A 26,660-nucleotide genomic window follows, 5' to 3' on the forward strand; every position below is an offset into this window, starting at 1 on the left:
TTTTATTAAAATTTTACAAAAACTTACACACACACACACACACACACACACACACAGTCCTTACCTGAAAGATCATGTCTAGTTATGAAGCTCTCAGGGTTTGACGGAAATGCTCTTTCTCCTGTAGTAATGCGTCGTGCCACACAGATCATACAGGATTGCAAATCTTCAATAAAAAATTTAACCAGGTAAGGATTATATTTAACTTTTGGATATGTCCATTTAATGGGCTCATGAAGACATGGAATTTAGAAAGAAAAATTAAAACAATGGAAAATACAAAACTGTTAAGTTTAGCTGTCATTTGTTTCATAAACATCACACACATATGATGTGTTCTTACCTTCTCCTTCCTCCATCATAGCTCGTGGCTGAGACAAGGCAAAGCACTGCATTGTTTCATATCTCTGGCGCATTTCAGGACTGATACTTATATCTTCAAGAATATCATGTGGTGTTTTCATCAACATACGGCAATTAAATGTATGACTTTTTTGTCTCTGTGTCTCATTTGTCCAGGCAACTCCATTAACTTTGGCAAACAAATGGAATGGAGCTTTTTAAAAGCTAGCAATTCTGTCTTATGATTGTCATCAAGGATTCAAGCTATATTTTCTCATTACATGTATCTACCATAGTAATATCTACACTTATATTTCAGAGTGGCAATATACAAAACATTGAAATAATTCCAACTTCAACAAAACTCTCATCACTCACTGATATATTTTAGTTTTATGAAACGTATATCAAACTCTAAATTGATACGGTCATACTTGAAAATTTTACTAATAAACAACCTACCTTTCCATATAAGTGATCACTTTTTTTTTACAGAAAAAAAAGGCTATATTCACTTTTCTAAGAAACAATCAAGGAAAGTTAAAAACATATTTAAATAATGCACTCTAAGAGCCTACCTGTAGATTTTGGTAAGTTTTTAAGAAAATCCTTTCTGTCTTCTTCATGTAAAATATTGTAGACACTTGTGTTAACCAAGTCCTCCTGCTTATAATACAGGTATTGTGTGACATTTTCAGACACAAATACAATGTTTCCATCTCGATTCACTACAAAGAGGAAACCATCCAATGCCTAAAATGAAATATGATAATACCTGCCTTAGTACTAAGCAGAAGTTAAAATATAATATATAATTTAACAATTACTGCAATCAACTATAAATCACCATTTCTATTAACATTAGACAAACTGGAAAAAAGGCAAATAAAGCCAACACTGAACATGCACCAGTGTCTAGGTTAGCTTGTTTAGAATTACATCTTCTAAGAAACTTTAAAAAATTAAAAAACATCCTTAGGTCATCTCATTTTTCCATGTGATGCCAAGTCAAGCTATCGGAACACACACTATTCCTAAATGAGAATTAACAGACGATTTTTTCAAATTATACACTAAAAAGTAGCTGGAACAAACTAACTAAAGCAAATAAAAAAATTAATGACAAAGGAACTTTATGAAGGGCTTCAGCCCCTGCCTTGAAGTAAGAGAAATATTTTCTAAGTACTATAGATTAATAAGATCAGATCTATTTAAGGCAACTACTTACAAAACAATGCACATTTTTAAGTCTCAAAAATTCCTCAAGGATACAAAACTGTAGTATGCCATATGATCACCATGACAAAAATGCACAAGAAAGTCTGAGCTACAAAGTGCCCAAATGTTATCTCTAACAAGGGAAAGTATAGGTTAACTGTTCCCCCCACCCCCGCATTTTCGTTTCTACTAAACAAACACTACCCTGTCTCCACTTATATATGTATAAAATGAGAAGTCTCCTCTCTCTCTATATATATATATATATTTATATTTATATATATACAGAGAGAGAGAGAGAGAGAGAGAGAGGAAACTTCTCATTTTGCAACTGTGGGGGTGGGGATGTCCCTGAGTCATGTATCTTGTAAGAGCATTTTACCATCACATATGGAACACTTAATTCTCTAACATGGCCCTAGATGGCAAAGCACTGAGCCACAGAGATTACTTGGAGGTCTTGAACCCTTAAGGGTACAACTTGCTTGGGACAAGTGACCCCCTTTATTCCTTCCATTTTCTCCCTTTTGGAATGTCTGTGCTATTCCTGTCCAACCACTGTATTTTGGAAGCAGATAACCAGGTTTCTAGTTTCACAGGTCCAGAGAATGATGAAGCATTTTATCCCAGGATGGATCATACCCAGAGTCTCACCCACAGTTGATTCAGATGACGAGAATTTGGGACTTTTTGAATTGATGATATTTAGATAATACTTTAGACTTAAAAGTTTTGGCTGGAAATATGAAACATATCCTACATGTTGCTACTACTAAAAATTTAAAGAGCTTTACAACAGTAACCTGTAAAAATACACTTATAATATGGATCAAGGGTGCTTATCCCTTGTGTCGAACAGAGAACATATCTCTCCCTAAAATTCAGGGAAATACCTGAATTTGATACCATTAAGTTAAAGGATGCTATTGAATTTTTAAATTACAAGTTTTCATTTGTGTTTTATTCCCTGCACATCATACAAGTTTTTATTCACATCTTTTAGTTCAATAAAAATGGGTTTTACTCTGTTTAAAAATAAAAAGAGTGGAATTGGTTAAGATTTGGGGGATGATAGGACAGGGGTGAATGTATTTTACATATGGGAAGGACATGAATTTGGGGGCACCAAACAGCAGACAGTAGTGGGTTGAATTGTGTCCCCCTCCCCAAAATATGTTCAAATACCTATAAACGTGATCATTTTTGGAAATAGGCTATTGGCAGATGTAATGAAGCTAAGATGTGGTCATACCAGATTAGAGTGGGCCCCAGACCCCATGACTAGTATCTTCTCTTTCTAAACCCTACCGATACCTGGATTTTGGATTTCTGGCCTCCTAAACGATGAGAACATAAACTTTCATTGTTTAGGCCACCTAGTTCACAGTAATTTGTAATGGCAGTCCTACTAATACTTTCATAGAAAGAAAGCTTTTCTTTTTGCTCTCATTTCCAAACCAAAATTTCATCAATTTTTTTTCCCATCATTTTATAACATACCCAACGTGCAACAAAGTTTACTGGGCTTTACCTAAAACCTTCATACTTGCCTGAAGTAAAAGTGGCCCTAAGGAGTCTTTATCAATAACTCCCTGTCCTGTAGAAGACACATCAGCTTTCTGAACATCATCATCATTGGAAATAGCTTTTCCTGAAAAGACAGAAGGCAGTACTACAAACAGGAATTCTATCAGTCAGAGATTAAAGCTGCCATCAAATCACCCCAAGGACACACAAATTTACAGGCACTTACATGCATATGGTAAGAGAATAATGCTATAACTTAAAAATTTTTAAATTAAACTTCAGAGTTACACAGGACAGCAGAAGATTCACCAATTTCTCTGTCACTTCTAAATGTCCTCTGGTAGTGCTTCCTAAAAGGAAACTACTAGCTTGCAAATGGGTGCACAACACTGGCCTTCTTCCAATTCTTTGTTAATTCTTTCCTAAAGAGTAAAGCTGGTCAATCATTCATCCATTCCCGTATACACACGCTTCAATTAGTAAAAGACCCACAAAACAACATGGCAGCAAAACGGTAAACATGAACATGGTTAACAAGTCCCTTCCAAGAAAAGACTTCAGTGTTTTTCTTACTTTGTATTACCTTGCTCTTTTATTTGACGTATCTGTCTTACTGTTTCCTTTAAAATTGCACATTTATCCGGTTTGACATTGAAATTGTCAATATCACTAAGATTAGCAGATATTAGTTCAGCCAATTCCTCAATATATTTACTCTCCTGTTCCCGTCTCCACTTTTCGCCACTGCAGTTAAGACTAAAAAGGTGGGGGGCACAAATATAGAAATCAGAAAAGAGCTATGAGCAAGAATTAGCTCCTACACAACACCATTAACTTTATATGTCAACAAAATAAACTGAGCCAGTAGAAACTATCAAAACATTATCTTGGAGAAATAAACAGAGTGGAAATTCATACAATTATAAACTCAACTCCACCTTCTTGTTATAACCTGGTGGTCTTGGTTAAAAGTTAGCCCCAGTTTCCTCATCTGGAAAATGGGGATAAATAATCTTTACCTTGCAGAGATAGTAACTTACTAATGATGACATTCTATAATAGATGTTTTTTAATATTAGATTTTGTTTTTTATTCTTCAACTACCAGCTAAAAGTTCAAATGACATTGAGCATGTAACACTATACAGATTCGAGTATTTCAAATTTACTTCTAATTTATTTCAGAAACAATGAAGAAACCTTACAAATACCAAAATATTAACTTATTATTATTACTTATTGCCAACTTGTATTCTTAAAAGACATGAAAAATTCTTACTTGAATTCAACCTTAGTCATCTATTCATAACTCCTATATTTTCCATTCAGAAATGTTTCTTACAGTATTACAGAATCTTAACATTCGAGCTTCTATCTGAATCAGTAATAGAGCTTCTAATATATCAGATTTCTCATCACTGTACTTACTACAAAGTAAAATCACATTATTTAATAAGCAAAAACAAACAAATCTAGCCTGAGAATATAAACAACCGGAAGTTGAAATTTTATCTTTAAACAACAGAAACAAAAAAAGTTAGGAGGGTGGAACATGTTTCAGCAACAGGAAATACATCACCTACCCTTGTCCTGGAGTATCACAGGGCAATTTGCGTTTTCGTGAATCAGTGGCCAGCGGATCCAAGGAGTTTTCTCCTAATCCACTCATCATGAATATACGTCAGCAACTAATGACTAACAAGATAAAAACATTGCAAAATATCAATGACTCTATAAAGTTATTCTATAATTGAATGACTGCAACTTTTAATTTAGAACTATTTTCCCTAAATAGTTCAATAATTCTCTATATTCTATTCTTTATCATAAATATTCTGAAGACAACTCCAGAATTCATATTCCAGTTTAATAATACAAAATGTCCAACCACAAGACAGAAATATTTCTCAAGTCCTACTAAAACTGAGAACATTTAATATCACGCTAACAATAAGGCATCTTCTTCAGATTTAGTAACCAGAAAAAGAGATCACCAAATCTCCAATATTGACAAAATTCTAAATTGTATTTATACCCAGGTAAACCCAAATAAGAAGTTATTTTATAATCTGGCAAAAAAAAAAAAAAAAAGACTTCAAACAATAAAAGTTTAAATTAAATATATTTCTAAAGTAGCATATTTTTTCATTTGACCATTAATACTCATCTAATGTATTTTTCTTCTGTTACTTCAAAATAAACTTAGATTGTGTAAACAATACTGTAAACTCTACTACAATCTGCTTAGAAAATAGATATAAAACAATAACAGTCCTGGGGAAAAAATATTTGGACAAGATCCACACAGCAACTATCTTTTAATATTAACTGACAGAAAAATAATATTTTGTTATATGTAGGCTATTTTTGTTGAGAAAGAAAACCAGTTTTTAATACTTAGTAGTTCATAGTTTTAAGAAACCTACTAAGCCGCCTTTGCCTAAGAATCCTATTCATCCTGAACTCTTGTTTAGGAGAAGACAATTCACTGCTATAAAGAATTCTAAGTCAACCAACAAAGTTTAGACACTCTACACTAATTTTTTTTCTTAACATGTTAATATGTATCTAACATTCCATCTAGACTAGACAGGAAAGGCATACATTGAAGGACTTCAATTTCCACTAGGTGGCACAATTCTACCAGGGAGGGAGACAAATTAATCAAATAATGCAAAAATTCACATAGGATGCTAATCAAACTTAAAATATGCAGCTTTTAAAAAATTAATCAAAATCATACCACCATTAATCAAGACTTCTAGATTACAACAGCATCTTTTTACAAATGGCCTAGGTATGTATGAATTAAATCTCAACAAAATTTGATTTTATCTCTAATCTTGGCTATAAAATATAAAGACTGCAAGACTGAGATGTTTTTCATTTCAAGATTTCTTTCTTCCCCATAACATAAGTTAAAATGAAGGGAAAGTTAACTTTAATAGTGGCTCATTATAATGATTTTAAAGCATTCTCATATCACGCAATCCCGACAATACATTATTCTTCAAAAATATCAATGCCATAAAAGACAAAATCTGTGTAAATATTCCAGATTAAAGGAAGCAAGTGAAATGACAAGTAAAACTCAATCCTAGTCTAGATTTTGCTGACATTATTCAATGAACTGAGAACAATGAAATATGGACAACAGATAAAAAGCATTTTATCATTAAATTTACTGAAGCTGATGGCTAGGATGTGGTTATTGAAGACACTAACCCTATGGTTAAAGGGCCATAGTATATGCAGATGACCTTCTATGGTTTGCGGGGGCAGGGGGTATGTAAAAATATATGTAACCACAGAGAGGGTAGGGTGCAAGAGAGAAAGCAGAGTGGGGAGAAGGAAGGGAAGTGGGAAGGGAGGGAGAAATGTGGAGGGGAGGACACAAATGAGGAAGGGAGTAGGATACAATGTTAGCAGCAGATGAGCCTTTGGGGCAAGAAATACAAATGTTCTTTGTACTGTTATTTTTCTTGCAACTGCTGTAAGTTTAAAAATTCTAAATAAAAAAACATTTTTGAAATATGTTGTTTCGATTTCTCAATTTTCATATTTAAAGAAGAGCAACTCCCCTAAGTTCACAAGTAGAATAATTCTAGCTAGCTTTCAACACGTCTGGCTTCATATTTGTTTCATTCAAAGGTTATTTCTAAAATGAGTGGCAAACTATCCAGTGAGTAATAACTTTCGTTAATACTCTACATAATTTACTCTACATTCTAGACATTATATCCTCACTTTGCTTTAAATATAAGCTGAATTTCCCTAATACAATTTAAGTACCTAGCGAATAATAGAGGATCAATAAATATTTAACACAAGCACATGAAGCCTGGTTTTTAAAAAGCAGACACTCAAATATTTGCTAAACACAATTTAGTATTATCCCTGCAATATCTATCAAAAGTTTTTTTAAGCACAGCAAGTATTAATAGAACAACCTATTAATTATAAGGAGAAGAGTCAATCTATTAAGACATATTTCAGAATTTCCTTCATTCTACTCTAAAATACTTTAATGCGATCCCATCTCACTTTTAACTTTTTGAATTTTTACTTCAATAATGAATTTGGGGGGCATAAATTACACCAATATAGAGCCTAAGCATTGAGACTCTCTCAACACAGAGAAATCAATAATCACAATTAGTCAAATCCAGAAATGCATACATGTCATCTGTGTTGAATAGTTACGTGCACATACAGATAGCTACATATGTCCGTAAACACATGCGGGTCTCTCTCAATCTGGCAGAAAAACAAGCTATAATGTGCATTTATATATATACGATTGTGAGCCTACATGCTACTGAAGGGCCCTCTACTACAAGACCTCCAACTTGACTCTTTTTTTTACAGAGTCCAAATAATTACCTTAAGAGAGGTGATTATCCAGAAATCTGCTAACAAAACTCCCGATTTAAATTAAATTTAAAACCATGGTAATGGTATTTATCCAGACATGACCATATAATTATTTAAGATAGAAAAAACGTTCCTATTTTGTTTTATTTAGAAACAGCATTCTACAGGGTTTTTCTCTAATTCTTACTTAGATATGGACAAACCTTGGAATCACATCTACTATACAATGCCTAAAATGCTACACGGTATTGACGGAGTAAATTACAAGCTACTGTATGATTAAAATCAAAGTACAACAAATACAGTTTCCTAAATTAAGCTAAAGAAAATGTTCAAATTTGAAATAAAAAATGAGTATTTCTGCCCCCAAAAAATAACAGTTTCAGTATATGCAATAACAAATATACTAATTCCTAAGCACAAATAACTTTGACAAATATTTTATGTACAGCATTCTATTGGGTATTTATCATAATTTTAAGTGAATATAATAAACATTAAAAATGCCAATAGCATTTATTTTACCGGCAAGGCCCGGTGTCTCTGTCTCTTACTGACAGAGCCAGATCCAATCTACATACAGAGAGGATATATTATCTAGTTTGGTAAACTGCTCCTTTTAAAGTAAATGCCTACTATATAAACACTCAATCTAGACTATTTTCAGTCAGCAGTAAAGAATTAGAATGGGAGAGGGGAACATGGCATTTACCAGGTCTACAAATAGACTTTTTCCACCCATTCTAAAGATTAAGAAACATGTATCAGTAACTACAGAGTTTACATTTTTAATTAATTAAAATTGTTTAATTAAATACCCAACTAGAATGGAGGGTACATGGAGTTGGTAAAATCCACATTCACAGGGGAAAGAGTCTATTAATAGTGCACTCCTTCTAAATTCTGACTCCCTATGATTGAAGATTATCACCATAATTGAGTAAAGAATTAGGACCACAATATATACCTGCCCCCAAAGTAATCTGCATTCTTGAAATCATACTAGAAATATAATAGATGCATATCTGGCTCTTCAAATTTCTAGTTAAGAGATAGACGCTAATTTATTGATAAACTGGAGATACACCTTGCACTGATTTGAAAGGATTATGTACCCTTGGGGGAAAAAAAAACATGTTTTAATCCTGATCTACCTCACGGGGGTAGCTGTTTCTTTTAATCCCTAATCAGTACTGTAGGTTGGAAACCCAATTAGATTATCTTTGCTGAGATGTGGCGCACCCAACTGTGGGTATTAACCTTTGATTAGAGGGAGATGTGACTCTACCCATTCCAAATGGGTCTTGATTAGTTTACTGGAATCCTTTAAAAGAGGAAACATTTTAGAGAAAGCGGGAAAGTAACGAGAACCACGACAGCCCACGCAGTCAGAGACCTTCAGAGACCTTCGGAGATAAAGAAGGAATACTTCCCTGGGGGAGCTTCATGAAACAAGAAGCCTAGAGAGAAAGTTAACAGAAGTTGCCACGTTTGCCATGTACCTTTCTAGTTGAGAGAAAAAACATGAACTTCATCGGCCTTTCTTGAGTGAAGGTAACCTCTCGTGAGCCTTAATTTGAACATTTTTATAGACTTCTTTTAACTGGGACATTTCATGGCCTCAGAACTGTAAATGTGCAACTTAATAAATTCCCCCTTTTGAAAGCCATCCTGTTTCTGGGTATACTGCATTCCGGCAGCTAGCAGACTAGAACACAACTCTACTGCACTTGTAAGTAGAACACAATCCTACCACAAAAGCCTTTTCAAGACATACCACTGCATAAAAAGTACTAGAGGTGGAGAACTCATCACTGAATCAAGAATTCAAAGACCCAAAGGTATTCAATCTTTCAATGTGCATGGACTCTAACACCCATATCTCTGAGTCATTTTAACAATTATTTTCCTTTTCTGAAACATTTCTACTGAAAAGAGTTCTATGGTATATTACATAAATGTATTAAAATGAAAATATATTCTTTAAGCTAAGATTATATTTAAGCAAGATATTCTATTACTTCAAATACAGAGTAGTAGTAACAATTACTTCAAATACAGAGTAATTACTTCAAATACAGAGTAGTAGTAACAATTGAGAATTCCTTTCACTGCTCTCAAAATCTAATCTTACCTATCTCTATTTTACTTCAAAATTCAGAAGTCGATCATGAAAGATTTAAAATGAGCAAAAATCTTAAGGCAGTTGGAGAGAATTTCTCATATAAATACTATAGGCTCTCCTATACACAATAATTGAGTAATGATACATGTTTAAGTTTAGCTATCCATAGAATATAATAAATTGCTGCAAAATGAACATTTCTGAACTCAGGCTAAGAAGTAACAAAGGACTGCCAGCTAAAGGTCATGTAATAATGTGCATATATATATATGCATATTATGATGTGCATATATATAATATAAATTTTGGTATATGACTTAGAGGCATTAACCAGCTTTTCTTTCCAGTTATTTACAGTCCAGAGAGGCGGAAAATGTTTGTGTACAGCAAGCTTAGCCACATGGACAAGGATACAGAAAGTCCTCCCTGTCCAAAAGGAAAGGATATCAATCAACAATGCCAGTGTCCATTAGACAAGCAAGAAGTTATCTGAGGGACCTAAGAAAACCTATACCTTGTCAAAATGTGGAGAAGATGGGTTACCCAGTAAATTTAAATTGGCACTGTGACCAATTAAAATACTTCACTTTTCTTAAATAAGGGAGGGGAATAACTTCTGTGAGAGTACAGTGCTGGACAGTTCACATATACTGTTTAGCTCCCCCCACCCCATACGTTGCAGGTAAAAAAAAATTTACAGTGTTGAATCATACTGTTTCCAACTAGTTAACGAAAAAACTTCTTAGTGTATCACGTCATCAATAAGAACACTAAGAAGCTGAACATTCAGGGTTTGGGAGCATGCAGTATAGTATTAGGGGCAAAGGCTGTTATTCCCCTCAAGCCCCCTAAAAAGTAACTGTTACTCTACAAATCATTGGGTAAACTGCTCCCCCTATGGTGGTCTAAAAGTACCCATGTCCCTTACTTCCACTTGAGATGAACAGTCAATGGCTCAGTAGCTCACATAGCAAGAAGAAAATGTGAGATCAGAAAAATATGAACCACACCCTAAAACTGTCAAGTATTTTTATTCTTGGGTTTCCAAGGATTAAATGCTAGGGCCAAGAACTTTTGACTATCCCACCAGTTTAGTTTATGTGTCAGGCTTATTTATCTGCCTTATATAAGGTATGATTAAACACATTAATTATAAAGTGTCTGCATGTCTCTTAAGAATCATAGTAAGTTAAGGGAATTTTCAAACAACAGCTATAGATTTGAAATATTTACTGAAAAGTGATTCAAGCACTATTAGAAGCAGAGACTTCTGAAGAAAATTAGAAAAAAAAAGTTGCTCTTGGAAAAAATCATGAAACAATGATACATAAAGGCACATACTGTAGGATCTACCCAAAAATCAAGCTCCAAAACTGACACTCCCACTCAGTCAATTTAGTAGTTAGTCACCAACAGTTAATTTAAGGGCTTCAGCCTACAAAATTATATTCTAAAATATCAAATTAAAGGGTTTTTGGTTGTTGTTGTTTCATCTGTTGCTCAGATGCACTTTTACTGAGTGCAGCTCACAGAGAACTAGACAGAAATATAGCCTGTATGTGTTTGGTGGGGAGGGGAAGGGGGTCGGGGGTGAGGGGGGTTGAAGGGAGGTAAGGGAGGAAACAAGGCTACAAACAACAGAAACACTATGAAAGTCTCCGGATGACTCTTCCAGTAAATGTCTCCTATCTTTATGTTTCAATGCAACCCTGGTAAGGAGGATAAGAGCCCAGAGGAGAACGAAGGAAGAAGAGGGAGGAGACAAGAAGGGAAATCAAAAGAAGGAAAGTTTTAAATAAAAAAACCACAGCAATGTCCTTCCGTTGTTTTTTTTTTCAAATTATTCCTGATAATTTGTTATGTTTACTGGGATTGCACCTGATGCAATTCCTTTTTCAATTTAATCCCATTTCAGCTCACGCACTTACGCATCCAGGCCATTTTAGGCCCAGTAACTAGGGACAAATGGCACTTCAAACTGCTGGAACTCTCAGGCTAGCCAAAGAAGAAAACATATAAACAAGTCCATCAATATAATTTGGTAAATGTTAAAATAAAGGCACTGTTATAAAGTACCATGGGAAAACAGCTGAAAAAAATATCCTCAGTTTTATTTATTTATTTTTTTAATGAAAATAATCATACAAATAGTATAACTACTCTGAAGCACACATACACCAGAAAATGGTATCATCTCAGGTCCTGGTAAATTTTTCTTCTTCTATCTTTAGTTTACAATGCCAGCAAATTTGGAAAGGGGTTAGCAGAGAGTAGTAAAGAAAAACATCTTATTTTTAATATATAAATTGAACCTAAAAGCATCTGAATATAAATTATTTTATCTACAGGGTTTCATTCTCTCTTCTCCCTTTGCATGCCTTGCCTTTTCGCTCTCGAACAGGCGGATCCCAACGCTCCTTCACATTTATGCTGCAGTTTAAACCTATGTACTAGAATTCAAACACAAAGTCCCCAGAGGTTCTAGTACCTAAACTGGCCATGCCAATTAGCCAAAGCAGGTGTTAGGTCCAACTGGAACCACATTGCCAAGAGACTACTCAATCTCTGCATGAGGAGAAGACCTGATGTTCATAGATATATACCAACCAATTCCTGCCAAATTAAATTACCTTCTCCTGACAGCAGACTAACTACCTGGGTTAATTCTTCAAGTATTGAAGAATTTGAATCTATCTCGCATACAAGAACAGAACTAAATCTGAATTCAGCTTTATTCTAATTGACATATTATCAGCCATAATTTTTCCTCATTACCACCACCACTAATCAGCAACACCACCAAAATGACCTATACTAAAAGAATTTTTGACAAAGGATGATAACCGAAACACTTCCTACTTTGTTTTTAATCTTACATCACAAATTTCTTTGTAAATCTCCCCTACATCTCTCTGCCATTTGGAAAAGCCTTACTTATTCTTCAAGATCAAGATCAACTGTCTTTTCAAGTGAAAGTTTTCCCAACAATCCCAGTCACAAAGTTTTCCCTTCTTTACTTTAATACATTTTTTTATAACTTCACTACAACATTTAATAGACTTCACTGTACTCGTTCATTTTTCTGTCTCTATCTTCTACACCATAAGCTATAAACCACTTTAATCAGTAAAAAGACAGTGGGCCTTTTGTTGGGATCAAACTGGAGAGGTGAATCTGAATTTTATCACTTTAATAAAAGGTAAGTTGCTATCATCTGTAAAAAGCTTATCACTTGTAAAAACTTGGCATACAACATGGCAAGCAAACTCACTGCCCTCCCCCCCTCTCTACACAGGACATGATTCCCAGAGGTGTAAACCACCCTGGCAATCTGGAACAGAAATCCTAGAATGAGCTGGGACTCAGAATTGAGAAAGTCTTCTCGATCAAAAGGGAGAAAAGAGAAATAAGATAAAATAAAGTGTCAGTGGCTGAGAGAGTTCAAACAGAGTCAAGAAGTTATTCTGGAGGCTATTCTTATGCATTATACAAATATCCCCTTTTTAATTTAAGGTATATTAGCGAGGCTAGAGGGAAGTGTCTGAAACTGTAAAGCTGTGTTCCAGTAGCCATCTTTCTTGAAGATGATTGTATAATGATATAGCTTTTGCAATGTGACTGTGTGATTGTGAAAACCTTGTGTGTCTGTTGCTCCTTTTATCTACGGTATTGACAGATGGGTAAAACATACAGATTAAAAATAAGTAAATAATAGGGGAAACAAATATTAAAATAAATTGAGTAGATTGAAATACTAGTGATCAATGAAAGGGAGTGGTAAGGGGTATAGGAAAAAAAAATAGGGGGAACAAAGGTTAAAATGTATTGGGTAGATGGAAATACTCCTGGTCAATGAGAGGGAGTGGTAAGGGGTATGGTATGTATGAGTTTTTTCTTTTTCTTTTTCTGGAGTGATGCAAATGTTCTAAGAAATGATCATGGTGATGAATATACAACTATGTGATGATACTAGGAGTCATTCACTATATACGATGAATGGAATGTTCATATAAGAATGTTCATGTTTTCATGTAGCTTTTTTGTCAATTAAAAAAATAGAGTAAACAATAGGATGATGTAAAAAATAAACCTGAGATTTCTAGCTTGAAAAAAACCTGGGCATAATCATATCTCAGGGTGCTGGTCTGACTCTGTAGTGGACCCCAGAAAAACCATGCCCTTTGATCCTCCTTCAATTTTGCTAGGTGGGAGCATTTTGATTGTTTACATGAAGATAAGATGTGACCCACCCAAGTGTGGGTGGTAACTTTTGATTAGAGGATTCCCATGGAGGTGTGTCTCTACCCACTGAAAGTGGAGTTGCTTGCTGGAATCCTTTAAAAGAGGAAACATTTTGGAGAGAGTCCCTTTTTGGTAGAGCCACGAGAAAGCCAGCAGACGCCGCCATTTGTTCGCCATGTGCCCTTCCAGCTGAGAGAGAAACGTTGAATGTCGTTGGCCTTCTCGAACCAAGGTATCTTTCCCCGGATGCCTTAAATTGGACATTTCTATAGACTTGTTTTAATTGGGACATTTTCTTGGCCTTAGAACTGTAAACTAGCAACTCATTAAATTCCCCTTATAAAAGCCGTTCCGTTTCTGGTATATTGCATTCTGGCAGCTAGCAAACTAGAACACTCAGGTATCCATACGTTTGCTAGAAGAAAGCCAATATACAGCAAGCAAACAGGGTAGAGAATAATGGTGATCCCTCCAAGGTACACAATACCAAGAACAAAGGTGCATGTTCAGCAACACTAATTGTGCTCTCATTTGAAAAACAAATAGCTACAAATATCCCATATGGCACCCATCGAGAATTATTCATGCTATCTTCAACTAATAGCCAGCCAACTGGAATTCAAAACATTTTACACTATAATAGTACAATGAGTAGTTTAGTAGATAAAATGTGGCCATGAAAGTGAGTGAAACGATATTCTCTTAAATGTTTGTGTTCATAAAATAAATAGGCTTAATTAATGAATAAGTAGGTACTTTTTAGAAGATCCTGAAGAGGACACAAGTACCTTCAAGTAGGTACTCATATGGTATAGTGTGCTGATTCTTTTTTATATCTCTTTAATTCTGGACTTGTGGTTTAATTTTTACAAATATTTCTACATCAAAACTGCTATTTATACCGAAGGGTTTCCCTTGGCCCACAATGAAAATAAAAGAGGCAGCGATAAAGAAGAAGAAGAGAGAAACAAAAATCAAAGTTTCTGACTCCTCTATGTAACTGGTAAAGAGCTAGATGAGAAATAAGCAGTCGGAAGATTGAGGATATGCACATAATAGAAAGGAAATCTGATACAAATTTAATAATAAAAAGTAAAGGGTATATGTATGCATGTGTCCCATTCTCTATTAATCAACCCTTTCTACCTGCCCTCAAAAGAAGAAAGAAAGATATCAAGGAAGACATGTTAAAACTTGAGAGTTGACAACATCAGCCACCTGGTAACCAAATGGCTCAAAGCTGCCAGGTTGCTATATGAAGTGGCAATAGGTGAGCAAAGGAGAGGGAATAGTAACCATAGATCAACTGCAAGACAGATATTCTTACACTCCAGTGCCTGCAGAGCAACAAAGTAGCAACACACTTTACTTCCTGATATTGAAGCTAGCTGTGTTCCAGTATTGAAACCATAAAAAAATCTACGATGCATGTACCTATGACACTGGACATTACAAAAATTAACCATATGAAAATATAAAACTGATAAAGCACTCTGAATTAATTTTTTAAAGAAAAGGCAGCAAAAGTATAATATGTATCAAGGGAAAAACACTTCTTAACTAGATTTCCTTCTCTGTAAGAGAAGGGGTTTGAGTCAAATAATCCATAACTCTAGAAACACAATGTGGCAAATCTGGCTCCTAATACTTCCTGAGGGGCTCATCTTCCTTACTACAAATTATTAATCTGTGGCTCAGGTCCTTCGGGTTTCCTTCTTCTTTTTTTTTTTCCTTACCTCATAGCCTACCTAATACTAATCAAGGATTATCATTCCATCAATAGTTTAAATAACTTTAAATTAAAAAGAATCATTTATTAATAGTGTCTTCACATTCCTAGAATTTACATGCCTGACAACAGAATTCATCTCTTCAAATAAATCTCAGTCATTCTTCATCTCAGGATAACAGTAATACAAATAAGGAATGAATGCATATATATCAAAAAGTCCAAAAAGAAAAGTCAAAACAGTCTTAACATCACTTACTTTTTAGAGGGTAGGTTAGCACCAGCAAAAAGATTAAAAGGTATCAGACCTGACATTAAGCAATAACTTTACCTGCCTCTTCCTCTCTGACTCCCACCCCCACCCCAAACAGCTACTATATGTAGCTAAAAATCTGTACCTAGGCCGCAAATATTCAGACCTAACAAGAAGTCCCTCCTGTTTTGTTTGAGTCAAAGAAAGAAATCTGCAGCAAACAAGATAAAATACTGAGGAGCAGTAGAAAAGAACATCACTCAAATAATTTAAAATAAATCATAGCTTAGTTTTTGTTGCAATTATTCAAAGGTCAATTTCATGATTCATTATTTTTTAAACTTTTTTATCGTATAGTATGACATATATACAAAGCAAAGAGATAAAAAAGCAATAGTTTTCAAAGCACTCTTCAAGAAGCAGTTACAGAACAGATCCCAGAGTTTGTCATGGGCTACCATACGATCCTCTCAGATTTTTCCTTTTAGCTGCCCCAGAATATAGGAGGCTAGAGGGGGTTGAAATATTTTTTCATCATCACAATCGACTTTTTTTTCCTTCTTTTTTTGTGAAAAATAACATAGCTACAAAAGAGCTATAAATTTCAAAGCACAGCACCACAATTAGTTGTAAAACATATTTCAGAATTTGACATGTGTTATAATTCCACAATTTCAGGTTTCTACTTCTGGCTGCTCTAAGATACTGGAGACTAAAAGAGATAACAATTTAATGATTCAGCATTCATATTCATTTGTTAAATCCTATATTGTAAAACTCCACCATCACCTTTGATCTTTCCATCCCTCTCTTTAGGAGTGTCTGGGCTATAGCCATTCTAACTCTTTCATATTGGAAGGGTCTGTCACTAATATGGGGTAGGGAGATGGACCTATCTGATGTTCTGGAGCGGCTGGGCCCTCCAGGTCTCAGGACTTATTCGGGCCAGGGACCCATCTGGAGGTTGTAGATTTCTGGAAAGCTACTCTAGTGCATGAAACCCTTGTGGGATCTTATATATTGCCCTACGTGTTCTTTAGGATTGGCTGGAATGGTCCTGGTTGGTGTTTGGCAGGTTATGATATAGGTAGCAAGGTCTAATTGAAGATTGTGTAAAAGCAAGCTCCACGGTAGCCTCTCGACTCTATTTGAACTCTCTCTGCCACTGATACTTTATTAGTTACACTTCTCTTCCCCTTTTTGGTCAGGATGGAATTGTTGATTCCATGGTACCAGGGCCGCATTCATCCCTGGGACATGATTCATTATTTAAAGAGCTTCTTTCTGTACTTCACAGAAACCTGACTATGCATGTCTAGAAAATGAAGCTGGGGAACATAAATTGGTGACCCCAGAAATAGAACAAACACATAGCAATGAATGGATGACTCCGTGAACCTGCTGGGCTCCAGGAACAGAAACAAGCAAAGGCAGTCTGGAAATAAAATCTTGCAGAAGATAAAAGTACCAAAAGCGAGGCTCATTAGTTGAAATCAGACCCAAAAAATTCCTTAAAGGAAGGTGAAAAAAAGCTATAATCAATACCTAACTTACTAATTGTATCAAACTGGCACCTGCAGTGTATAAGAAAACATTCTATCAGACAAAACTTGGGTCATGACAGAGAGTTATTATGTCTGTAATATTTCAATAATATTGCAGAATAGAAGGTTGGACCTGGACTAAAGATATGGTAGAAAAGGGTGAAGGAAAATAACATAGAACTGGGGGTACCAGAGAGATAGAGGGGATGGAGAAGAACATCAAAAAAGAAAGAAAGAAAATAGATTTTCTACTCAAGATGTAAACTGTAAACTAAATTTCCAAAGTGCATTTGAAAACAAAACTGAGATCGCTAAGAAATTCATCAATATCATATGAATTCATACACCCAATAAAATGAAACCTTGAAATGAGTTTAAAAGAAATGTTTATGATCCTTAAAGTAAAGAACTGAGAGCCATGAAAAAAGAAAATAAGATACAAAAAACAGAATTAAGAATAAATGGCCCTTGTACATGGGAGCTGGGTTCAGAAAATTGGATAGATGGGTGGGTGGGTAGGTAGGTAGGTAGGTAGGTAGGAAGGAAGATAGCTAGATAGACGGATGAGATAGCAAATGTGGCAAAATACTAAAATTTGTGGATCTGAGTATCTCAGGGTATAGGGCTATGCTGGAGTTCTCTGTAAGCGGTTTATATTATTTTTGCAACTGTTCTGTAAGTTTCAACGTATTTCAAAATAAAAAGTTAAAAATAAAGAAGAAATGACCTATCACCATCCAAAACCATTATCTTGCAAAATCACAAACAGTGGCTCTCAGGAAAGAAGAGAACCACACACTATATGTTCTCTAGGTCTTTTAGAAAACATGGAGCTGTTTCTTTGGCCACACAAATGTAAATCTACAAGACAGGCGGTATTGTCATTACCAAGGGAATGGGCAAGTTTCAAAAAGGAAGGCCTCACAAAATGTGACTAACAGCAAAAGTCGAAGAGCCTATAATGTTTCCCAGAACGCTGCTGGCGTTGCTATAAACAATTTAGGGTAATAAGACATTTGCCAAGAGAATTAATGTGCCTTTAGAGCACATTTAAGCACTTTTTTTTTTTTTAACATGGGTAGGCACCGGGAATCGAACCCGGGTCCTCAGGCATGGCAGGCAAGCACTCTTCCCTGCTGAGCCACCGTGGCCCACATTTAAGCACTTCAAGGGTTAAGACTGCTTCCTGAAACGCATGAGGGAAAATGATTAGAAAAATAAGAAAGTCAAAGAAAAAACTGGATGAGTTCAACTGAAGCATCAGCCTGCTCGACCCAAAGTATACTTTGTAAGAACCAATGGAAAGGAGCCTGAGATGCTAGAATCTATGTCCTAGGAATTCATGATATAAAAGGAGGAAAAATAAAATTTCAAAACTCCTGGATTGCAAATATATTCTCTTTAATTTTCTCTTCATTCAGAAGTGTTCTATCTCCTCTTCCAAAGAAAAAGTAATTAAAGCAAACTTTGTGTATTGATTCATCGGGTGCTGTTAATATTAAAATTAAGTATTTTACTTGCTAGAAAAAAATTGGACATAAAAAAAGAATCAATCATAAATCTTTATAAATTATATTTTTAAAAAAACAGTGGTATCACTCATTATCAAAGCACCCAATATCCAAACTTTGGATTGACTGGTCAGCAAGGGATATTAGTCTAAAACAAAACAGTGTTAATTCCAAGACTGGACATAATAGAAACACAAACGTCTATTATACATGCACTAATTGGGTATGTAATGAACTGATTAATTCAACCAGAATGCAGAGGTGTGAAATAAGGAGGGCAAAAGAATATAGACTTCAGAGTATATTCTTATGTATTTTCTTGAAATCTCTTTTAAGTAACAAAGTGACACCATATATTTCTCAAGCAAAAGTATTTGTGGAAACAGTGCATCTTATTAGAAAGGGCACTTGGGTCGCAAATGACTACGGACACTTTCTTTGAAAATCACGTTCAAGTTCACTATTGACTACTCTCCAAATTTACTTTTTTAAATGTAAAGACACTGGCAATTCAGCCAAAATTTAAAATTCCATTTGCTTCTTATCATTCTTAATGAAATTGTTTCCTTTTCAACTGCCACAAGGAAACAGAAAGGAACTCAGTGAGCTTCTTATACTTCATATAGAATTGGGAAAGGGCTATTTATGTAACAAAATGGCAACCACTTCTATGTTACCTTCACATAATAAAACAGGCTTATCAAAAGCCTACATGGGGTGCAAGAGAATTCTCACCTGCCATGCAGGAGACCCAGGTTCGATTTCTGGTCCATGCACTTACCGAAAAAAAAAAAAAATCCACTAAATGGTGCTGCAATAACTGGATAGCCACATGGAAAAAGAATGAAATGAACCCCCCACCATACAGCATACAAAAAAATAAATAAATAAAAACATTTTTTAAGCCTATATAAAGATTCTCACTGGCAAAAAATTAATAATAAATTTTAACTTCCTTTCCAGGCCTAGGAATCAAAGGCTTGTATTAACGAATCATGTCTGGAAATGAAAAAATAATGGTATTACAGTTTTGAATGGCCAACTATCTTCTGAAGCCAACCCCTGTCTCTGTCACCTGGCAGCAAATCAATGTGACCTGCAAATCAATGTATCAAATGGTTGTAGTATCTAAAACCCATATCAACAATAAACAGTGTTACTTTAACAAGTCTGCAAAGTTTAATTCCAGAATTCTTTATATAAATTATCAAACTCAAATTTTAAATAGGATTTTAAAAGACAAAGAAACTAAGCCTAACAATCATGCAATTTCAATTCTATTTAGATCGCCCTCCAATAAAATAAAATAACTAGCTCTATAAGTATCTTTTGACGTAGAATGGTAATATACTAGTAATTAATTTAGAAAAAAAATCATTGCTATTACTCAGTTTTCTACATTAGGACCACATTTGTGCAACAGGTAAGGGAAAGAAAGAAATGCCAACTCAGACATTACCGTGTAACAAGAGTTCCATCTGAAATCTGTTAAATTTTCACTTGTTAAAATAGCTTAAAAAAAATCTCTGAAAGATAAGAGTCCATGGAAATGAATTAAATATCCTACACTGTTGATCTCTGAATGTCTGTGTATTCATGTAAGACAAGTTTAATATATGAAGCTCATTAAAGATTTATGCTTAGTTTCTTGTGCTAATAATAGCTAATACATGATGGAAAACATACTTAAAGTTTAGAAACATATGTTGAGCACATGTGCACATGTAAAGTTTTCAAAGATGCTTTAAAATGTGAAAATGCATAAGTCTCCCATTTTCCTTGCTAAATGTTAATTGTCATGTACTCACGTCCAACACATACCATTGTGACAAAGCAGAGACTCCAAAAAAGGCAATTTTGAAGCCATGAGCTGAATGTAATGCTTATACAAAGCAAAACTTATTCAAGGTCAGAAGTTTAGAGGTTTTCCAATATCAACTTCTAAATGTATTGGCTTTCTATAATAAATATTACACAGATTCAAAAACATTCTTATTAAAACAGTTTTTGAAAACAACCATAAGTAATATACATGATATATGACCACTCTGTGGTTTAAACAGTATTTGTACAGCAGTTCACATTTTAGATGGTTCAAGCAAATTATATTTAATTAAGTTACAAAACTAAGTACCACAAAGTGCTGTATAATTTACTGGTCTAATAATGTTTTTTTAATGTCTATATTTTTGCCAGTCCAATAAAACTCTTTTTTCTGAACCCTGGATATGAGAAATTATTAAAGCTTTATCTCCATCCATTTCCACCAAAACCAGAAAAACAGTGATAGGATTAACGTGGGTGTTTAGTTTTTGTTCATATCAAAGAAGGATCTTAAAATTCCCACATTTTCCCCTACATATTATGAATATGAGTTTCATCATAAAACATTGTAACCTTTACTTTAATAATAAAACACAGCTATCAATAGGAATCTTCTTTTAAAAGTGTTCCTATATATTAAGCAAACTGGTTTTAAGAATTACATTTTAATGTAAACTGCAATATGATCAACAATGCATTGAAACTGGGTTTTAAAAATTATAAATGCCTTCATTTTCTCTGTACATCATAGACGTCACTTACCACACATTTTAAATACCGGGAAAACACTAATCAACAGTCTTCCTTCCATTAAAGAGGCACTTAAAAAGTTTAAAACTAAAAAGAAAAAAGGGGCCTGAAAAGTTATTGTGATTCCATTTCTATGAAATAAATATCCAGAATAAACAAATTCATCAATACAGGAAGTAAATGAATAAGCAAATTTATAGATAAAGGAACGGGAAAGGGAGGGAATGGGGAGTTGCTGCTTAAAAATATAAAGGGTTTCTATATTTGGATGATGAAAATTTTTTAAAATAGAAGGTAATAATGGTAGCACACTAATAATAGCATAAAACAACTCAAGTGTCCATCAACAGATGAATGGGTAAATAAAATGTGGTCGTGTGTGTATATATCTATCTATATGCACACACGTAAGAAGGAATGAAGTCCTGAAGTATGCAACAATATGAATGAACCTTGAGGACATTATATTAAGTGAAATAAGTCAGACTCAAAAGGACAAATATTGCATGATCTCACTGCTATGAACTAATTATAATGTGTAAACTCACAGACATAAAATAGAGAATACAGATTACCAAAATATCGAATGAGGCTAAAGAATGGAGAGTGGTTGCTTAATATGTGCAAAATGTTTAAGTAGGTTGAACTTAATTGTTTGGAAACAGAGGTTACGGTAATACATTATTGTGAGAATGATTAACAGTACCGAATGGTATATCAATGTGGTGGAAAGGGAAAGTTTAGACTCATGTATGTCACCAAGAGGAAAGTTGGAGGCTACAACATAGGAATGTATAACACAGTAAATCTTCTGGCGGACAATGTCTGTGACTAACTGCATAAATACAAAAACGCTCTCTCATGAACTAGAACAAATGTACAACACTATTACAAGGAGCTCATTAAAAAGGGGTATAAGGGGGTTCCAAGATGGCGGCTTAGTAAGGTACCTGCGTCTTAGTTCCTCCAACTCCAAATCAACTAATAGGTGAACAGAAACAGTGCAGAACAGCTCCCGGGGCTACGGCAGGGAATGGACACACAGCGTAACCCAGTCTGGACTGGCTAGTCTGACTGCGAGACTCGGCTGCGGTGAGATCCCCGAGTGGTGCACGATTTCCCGAGCAGCGGCAGCTGCGGCGGTCGGAGCTACTCTCTCCCTCCTTCCCGGGCCGGCTGAGAGTCTCGGAGAGGCAAGTTTCCCAAACCGAGGCGGCCGGCGCCCCTCTTTTGCGGGCGGCTTCGAGTCTCGGCTTCGAGTCCGCGCCTAGGAGTCTCGGATCAGAGGGCTATCCAAGCCGCGGTGCCCCCCCCGCCGCGGGAGGCTTCCTGGTCCGCTGGGGAATTCCCCAGGCCTGCTGCGGCCGGCGGCCAGCCACAGGGTCCCCTCAAGCCGCGGCAGCTGACGCCCCCACCACGCGCAGCCCCTGAACCAACGGAGAGAATTGGATCGGAAATCCCCAGGCCGCGGAGATTGATGACCGGGGGGGACCCATTCCAAACACTTGAGACAAACGTGTGCCACGTGCGCCACTTACTGGGCAAGATAAGAAAAACAGATCCCAGAGATTTCAGAGAAAAATCTTACAACCTTGCTGGGTCCGACACCCAGAGAAATCTGAATAAATGCCCAGACGCCAGCAGCAGAAGGTAACTGTCCACGCTCAAAAGATTGAGAATATGGCCCAGTCAAAGGAACAAACCAATAGCTCAAATGAGATACAAGAGCTGAGACAACTAATGCTGAATATACGAACAGAAATGGAAAACCTCTTCAAAAATGAAATCAATAAATTGAGGGAGGACTTGAAGAGGACATGGGCTGAACATGAAGAAGAAATAGAAAAACTGAAAAAACAAATCACAGAACTTATGGAAGTGAAGGATAAAGTAGCAAAGATGGAAAAAATAATGGATACCTACAATGATAGATTTAAAGAGACAGAAGATAGAATTAGTGATTTGGAGGATGGAACATCTGAAATCCAAAAAGAAACAGAAACTATTGGGAAAAGAATGGAAAAATTTGAACAGGGTATCAGGGAACTCAAGGACAATATGAACCGCACAAATATACGTGTTGTGGGTGTCCCAGAAGGAGAAGAGAAGGGAAAAGGAGGAGAAAAACTAATGGAAGAAATTATCACTGAAAATTTCCCAACTCTTATGAAAGACCTAAAATTACAGATCCAAGAAGTGTAGCGCACCCCAAAGAGATTAGACCCAAATAGGCGTTCTCCAAGACACTTACAAGTTAGAATGTCAGAGGTCAAAGAGAAAGAGACAATCTTGAAAGCAGCAAGAGAAAAACAATCCATCACATACAAGGGAAACCCAATAAGACTATGTGTAGATTTTTCAGCAGAAACCATGGAAGCTAGAAGACAGTGGGATGATATATTTAAATTACTAAAAGAGAAAAACTGCCAACCAAGACTCCTATATCCAGCAAAATTATCCTTCAAAAATGAGGGAGAAATTAAAACATTCTCAGACAAAAAGTCACTGAGAGAATTTGTGACCAAGAGACCAGCTCTGCAAGAATACTTAAGGGAGCACTAGAGTCAGATACGAAAAGACAGAAGAGAGAGGTATGGAGAAGAGTGCAGAAAGAAGGAAACTCAGATATGATATATATAATACAAAAGGCAAAATGTTAGAGGAAAATATTATCCAAACAGTAATGACACTAAATGTCAATGGACTGAATTCCCCAATCAAAAGACATAGATTGGCAGAATGGATTAAAAAACAGGATCCTTCTATATGCTGTCTACAGGAAACACATCTTAGACCCAAAGATAAACATAGGTTGAAAGTGAAAGGTTGGGAAAAGATATTTCATGCAAATAACAACCAGAAAAGAGCAGGAGTGGCTATACTAATATCCAACAAATTAAACTTCAAATGTAAAACAGTTAAAAGAAACAAAGAAGGACACTATATACTAATAAAAGGAACAATTAAACAAGAAGACATAACAATCATAAATATTTATGCACCGAACCAGAATGCCCCAAAATACGTGAGGAATACACTGCAAACACTGAAAAGGGAAATAGACACATATACCATAATAGTTGGAGACTTCAATTCACCACTCTCATCAATGGACAGAACATCTAGACAGAGGATCAATAAAGAAATAGAGAATCTGTATATTACTATAAATGAGCTAGACTTAACAGACATTTATAGGACATTACATCCCACAACAGCAGGATATACCTTTTTCTCAAGTGCTCATGGATCATTCTCAAAGATAGACCATATGCTGGGTCACAAAGCAAGTCTTAACAAATTTAAAAAGACTGAAATCATACACAACACTTTCTCGGATCATAAAGGAATGAAGTTGGAAATCAATAATAGGCGGGGTGCCAGAAAATTCACAAATAAGTGGAGGCTCAACAACACACTCCTAAACAACGAGTGGGTCAAAGAAGAAATTGCTAGAGAAATTAGCAAATACCTCGAGGTGAATGAAAATGAAAACACAACATTTCAAAACTTATGGGACGCAGCAAAGGCAGTGCTAAGAGGGAAATTTATTGCTCTAAATGCCTATATGAGAAAAGAAGAAAAGGCAAAAATTCAGGAATTAACTATCCATTTGGAAGAATTGAGAAAGAACAGCAAGCTAATCCCAAAGTAAGCAAAAGGAAAGAAATAACAAAGATTAGAACACAAATAAATGAAATTGAAAACATGAAAACAATAGAGAAAATCAATAAGGTCAGAAGTTGGTTCTATGAGAAAATCAATAAGATTGATGGGCCCTTAGCAAGACTGACAAAAAGAAGAAGAGAGAGGATGCAAATAAATAAGATCAGAAATGGAAGAGGAGACATAACTACTGACCTCACAGAAATAAAGGAGGTAATAACAGGATACTATGAACAACTTTACGCTAATAAATACAACAATTTAGAGGAAATGGACGGGTTCCTGGAAAGACATGAACAACCAACTTTGACTCAAGAAGACATAGATGACCTCAACAAACCAATCACAAGTAAAGAAATTGAATCAGTCATTCAAAAGCTTCCTAAAAAGAAAAGTCCATGACCTGACGGCTTCACATGTGAATTCTATCAAACATTCCAGAAAGAATTAGTACCAACTCTCCTCAAACTCCTCAAAAAAATCGAAGCGGAGGGAAAACTACCTAATTCATTCTATGAAGCCAACATCACCCTCATACCAAAACCAGGCAAAGATATTACAAGAAAAGAAAACTACAGGCCGATCTCTCTAATGAATATAGATGCAAAAATCCTCAATAAAATTCTAGCAAATCGTATCCAACAACACATTAAAAGAATTATACATCATGACCAAGTAGGATTCATCCCAGGTATGCAAGGATGGTTCAACATAAGAAAATCAATTCATGTAATACACCATATCAACAAATCAAAGCAGAAAAATCACATGATCATCTCAATTGATGCAGAGAAGGCATTTGACAAGATTCAACATCCTTTCCTGTTGAAAACACTTCAAAGGATAGGAATACAAGGGAACTTCCTTAAAATGATAGAGGGAATATATGAAAAACCCACAGCTAATATCATCCTCAATGGGGAAAAATTGAAAACTTTCCCCCTAAATCAGGAACAAGACAAGGATGTCCACTATCACCACTGTTATTCAACATTGTGTTGGAAGTTCTAGCCAGAGCAATTAGACAAGAAAAAGAAATACAAGGCATCAAAATTGGAAAGGAAGAAGTAAAACTATCACTGTTTGCAGATGATATGATACTATACATCGAAAACCCAGAAAAATTCACAACAAAACTACTAGAGCTAATAAATGAGTATAGCAAAGTAGCAGGTTACAAGATCAACATTCAAAAATCTGTAGCATTTCTATACACTAGCAATGAACAAGCTGAGGGGGAAATCAAGAAACGAATCCCATTTACAATCGCAACTAAAATTATAAAATACCTAGGAATAAATTTAACTAAAGAGACAAAAAACCTATATAAAGAAAACTACAAAAAACTGCTAAAAGAAATCACAGAAGACCTACATAGATGGAAGGGCATACCATGTTCATGGATTGGAAGACTAAATATAGTTAAGATGTCAATTCTACCTAAATTGATTTACAGATTCAATGCAATACCAATCAAAATCCCAACAACTTATTTTTCAGAAATAGAAAAACCAATAAGCAAATTTATCTGGAAGGGCAAGGTGCCCCGAATTGCT

The 26,660-nt window shown here is 35.3% G+C and overlaps 1 protein-coding gene across 9 annotated transcripts in view; it reads right to left on the minus strand.

Annotated features, from left to right (window-relative positions):
• The window catches only part of NCOA3 (nuclear receptor coactivator 3), a 161,382-nt gene that overhangs the window by 24,287 nt on the left and 110,435 nt on the right, over positions 1 to 26,660 (minus strand). For all 9 annotated transcript variants that reach the window (XM_077167477.1, XM_077167509.1, XM_077167453.1 and 6 more), the window contains 6 exons: positions 4,670 to 4,781; positions 3,671 to 3,843; positions 3,111 to 3,211; positions 921 to 1,095; positions 344 to 532; positions 65 to 166 (listed from right to left, as the gene is read on the minus strand). In XM_077167477.1, coding sequence (XP_077023592.1) covers positions 65 to 166; positions 344 to 532; positions 921 to 1,095; positions 3,111 to 3,211; positions 3,671 to 3,843; positions 4,670 to 4,758 — 829 coding nt within the window. In that variant the 5' untranslated portion in view covers positions 4,759 to 4,781. The remainder of the gene's footprint in view (positions 1 to 64; positions 167 to 343; positions 533 to 920; positions 1,096 to 3,110; positions 3,212 to 3,670; positions 3,844 to 4,669; positions 4,782 to 26,660) is intronic.

The sequence above is a fragment of the Tamandua tetradactyla genome, chromosome 1 (assembly GCF_023851605.1).
Source record: "Tamandua tetradactyla isolate mTamTet1 chromosome 1, mTamTet1.pri, whole genome shotgun sequence".
NCBI classification, from domain to species: domain Eukaryota; kingdom Metazoa; phylum Chordata; class Mammalia; order Pilosa; family Myrmecophagidae; genus Tamandua; species Tamandua tetradactyla.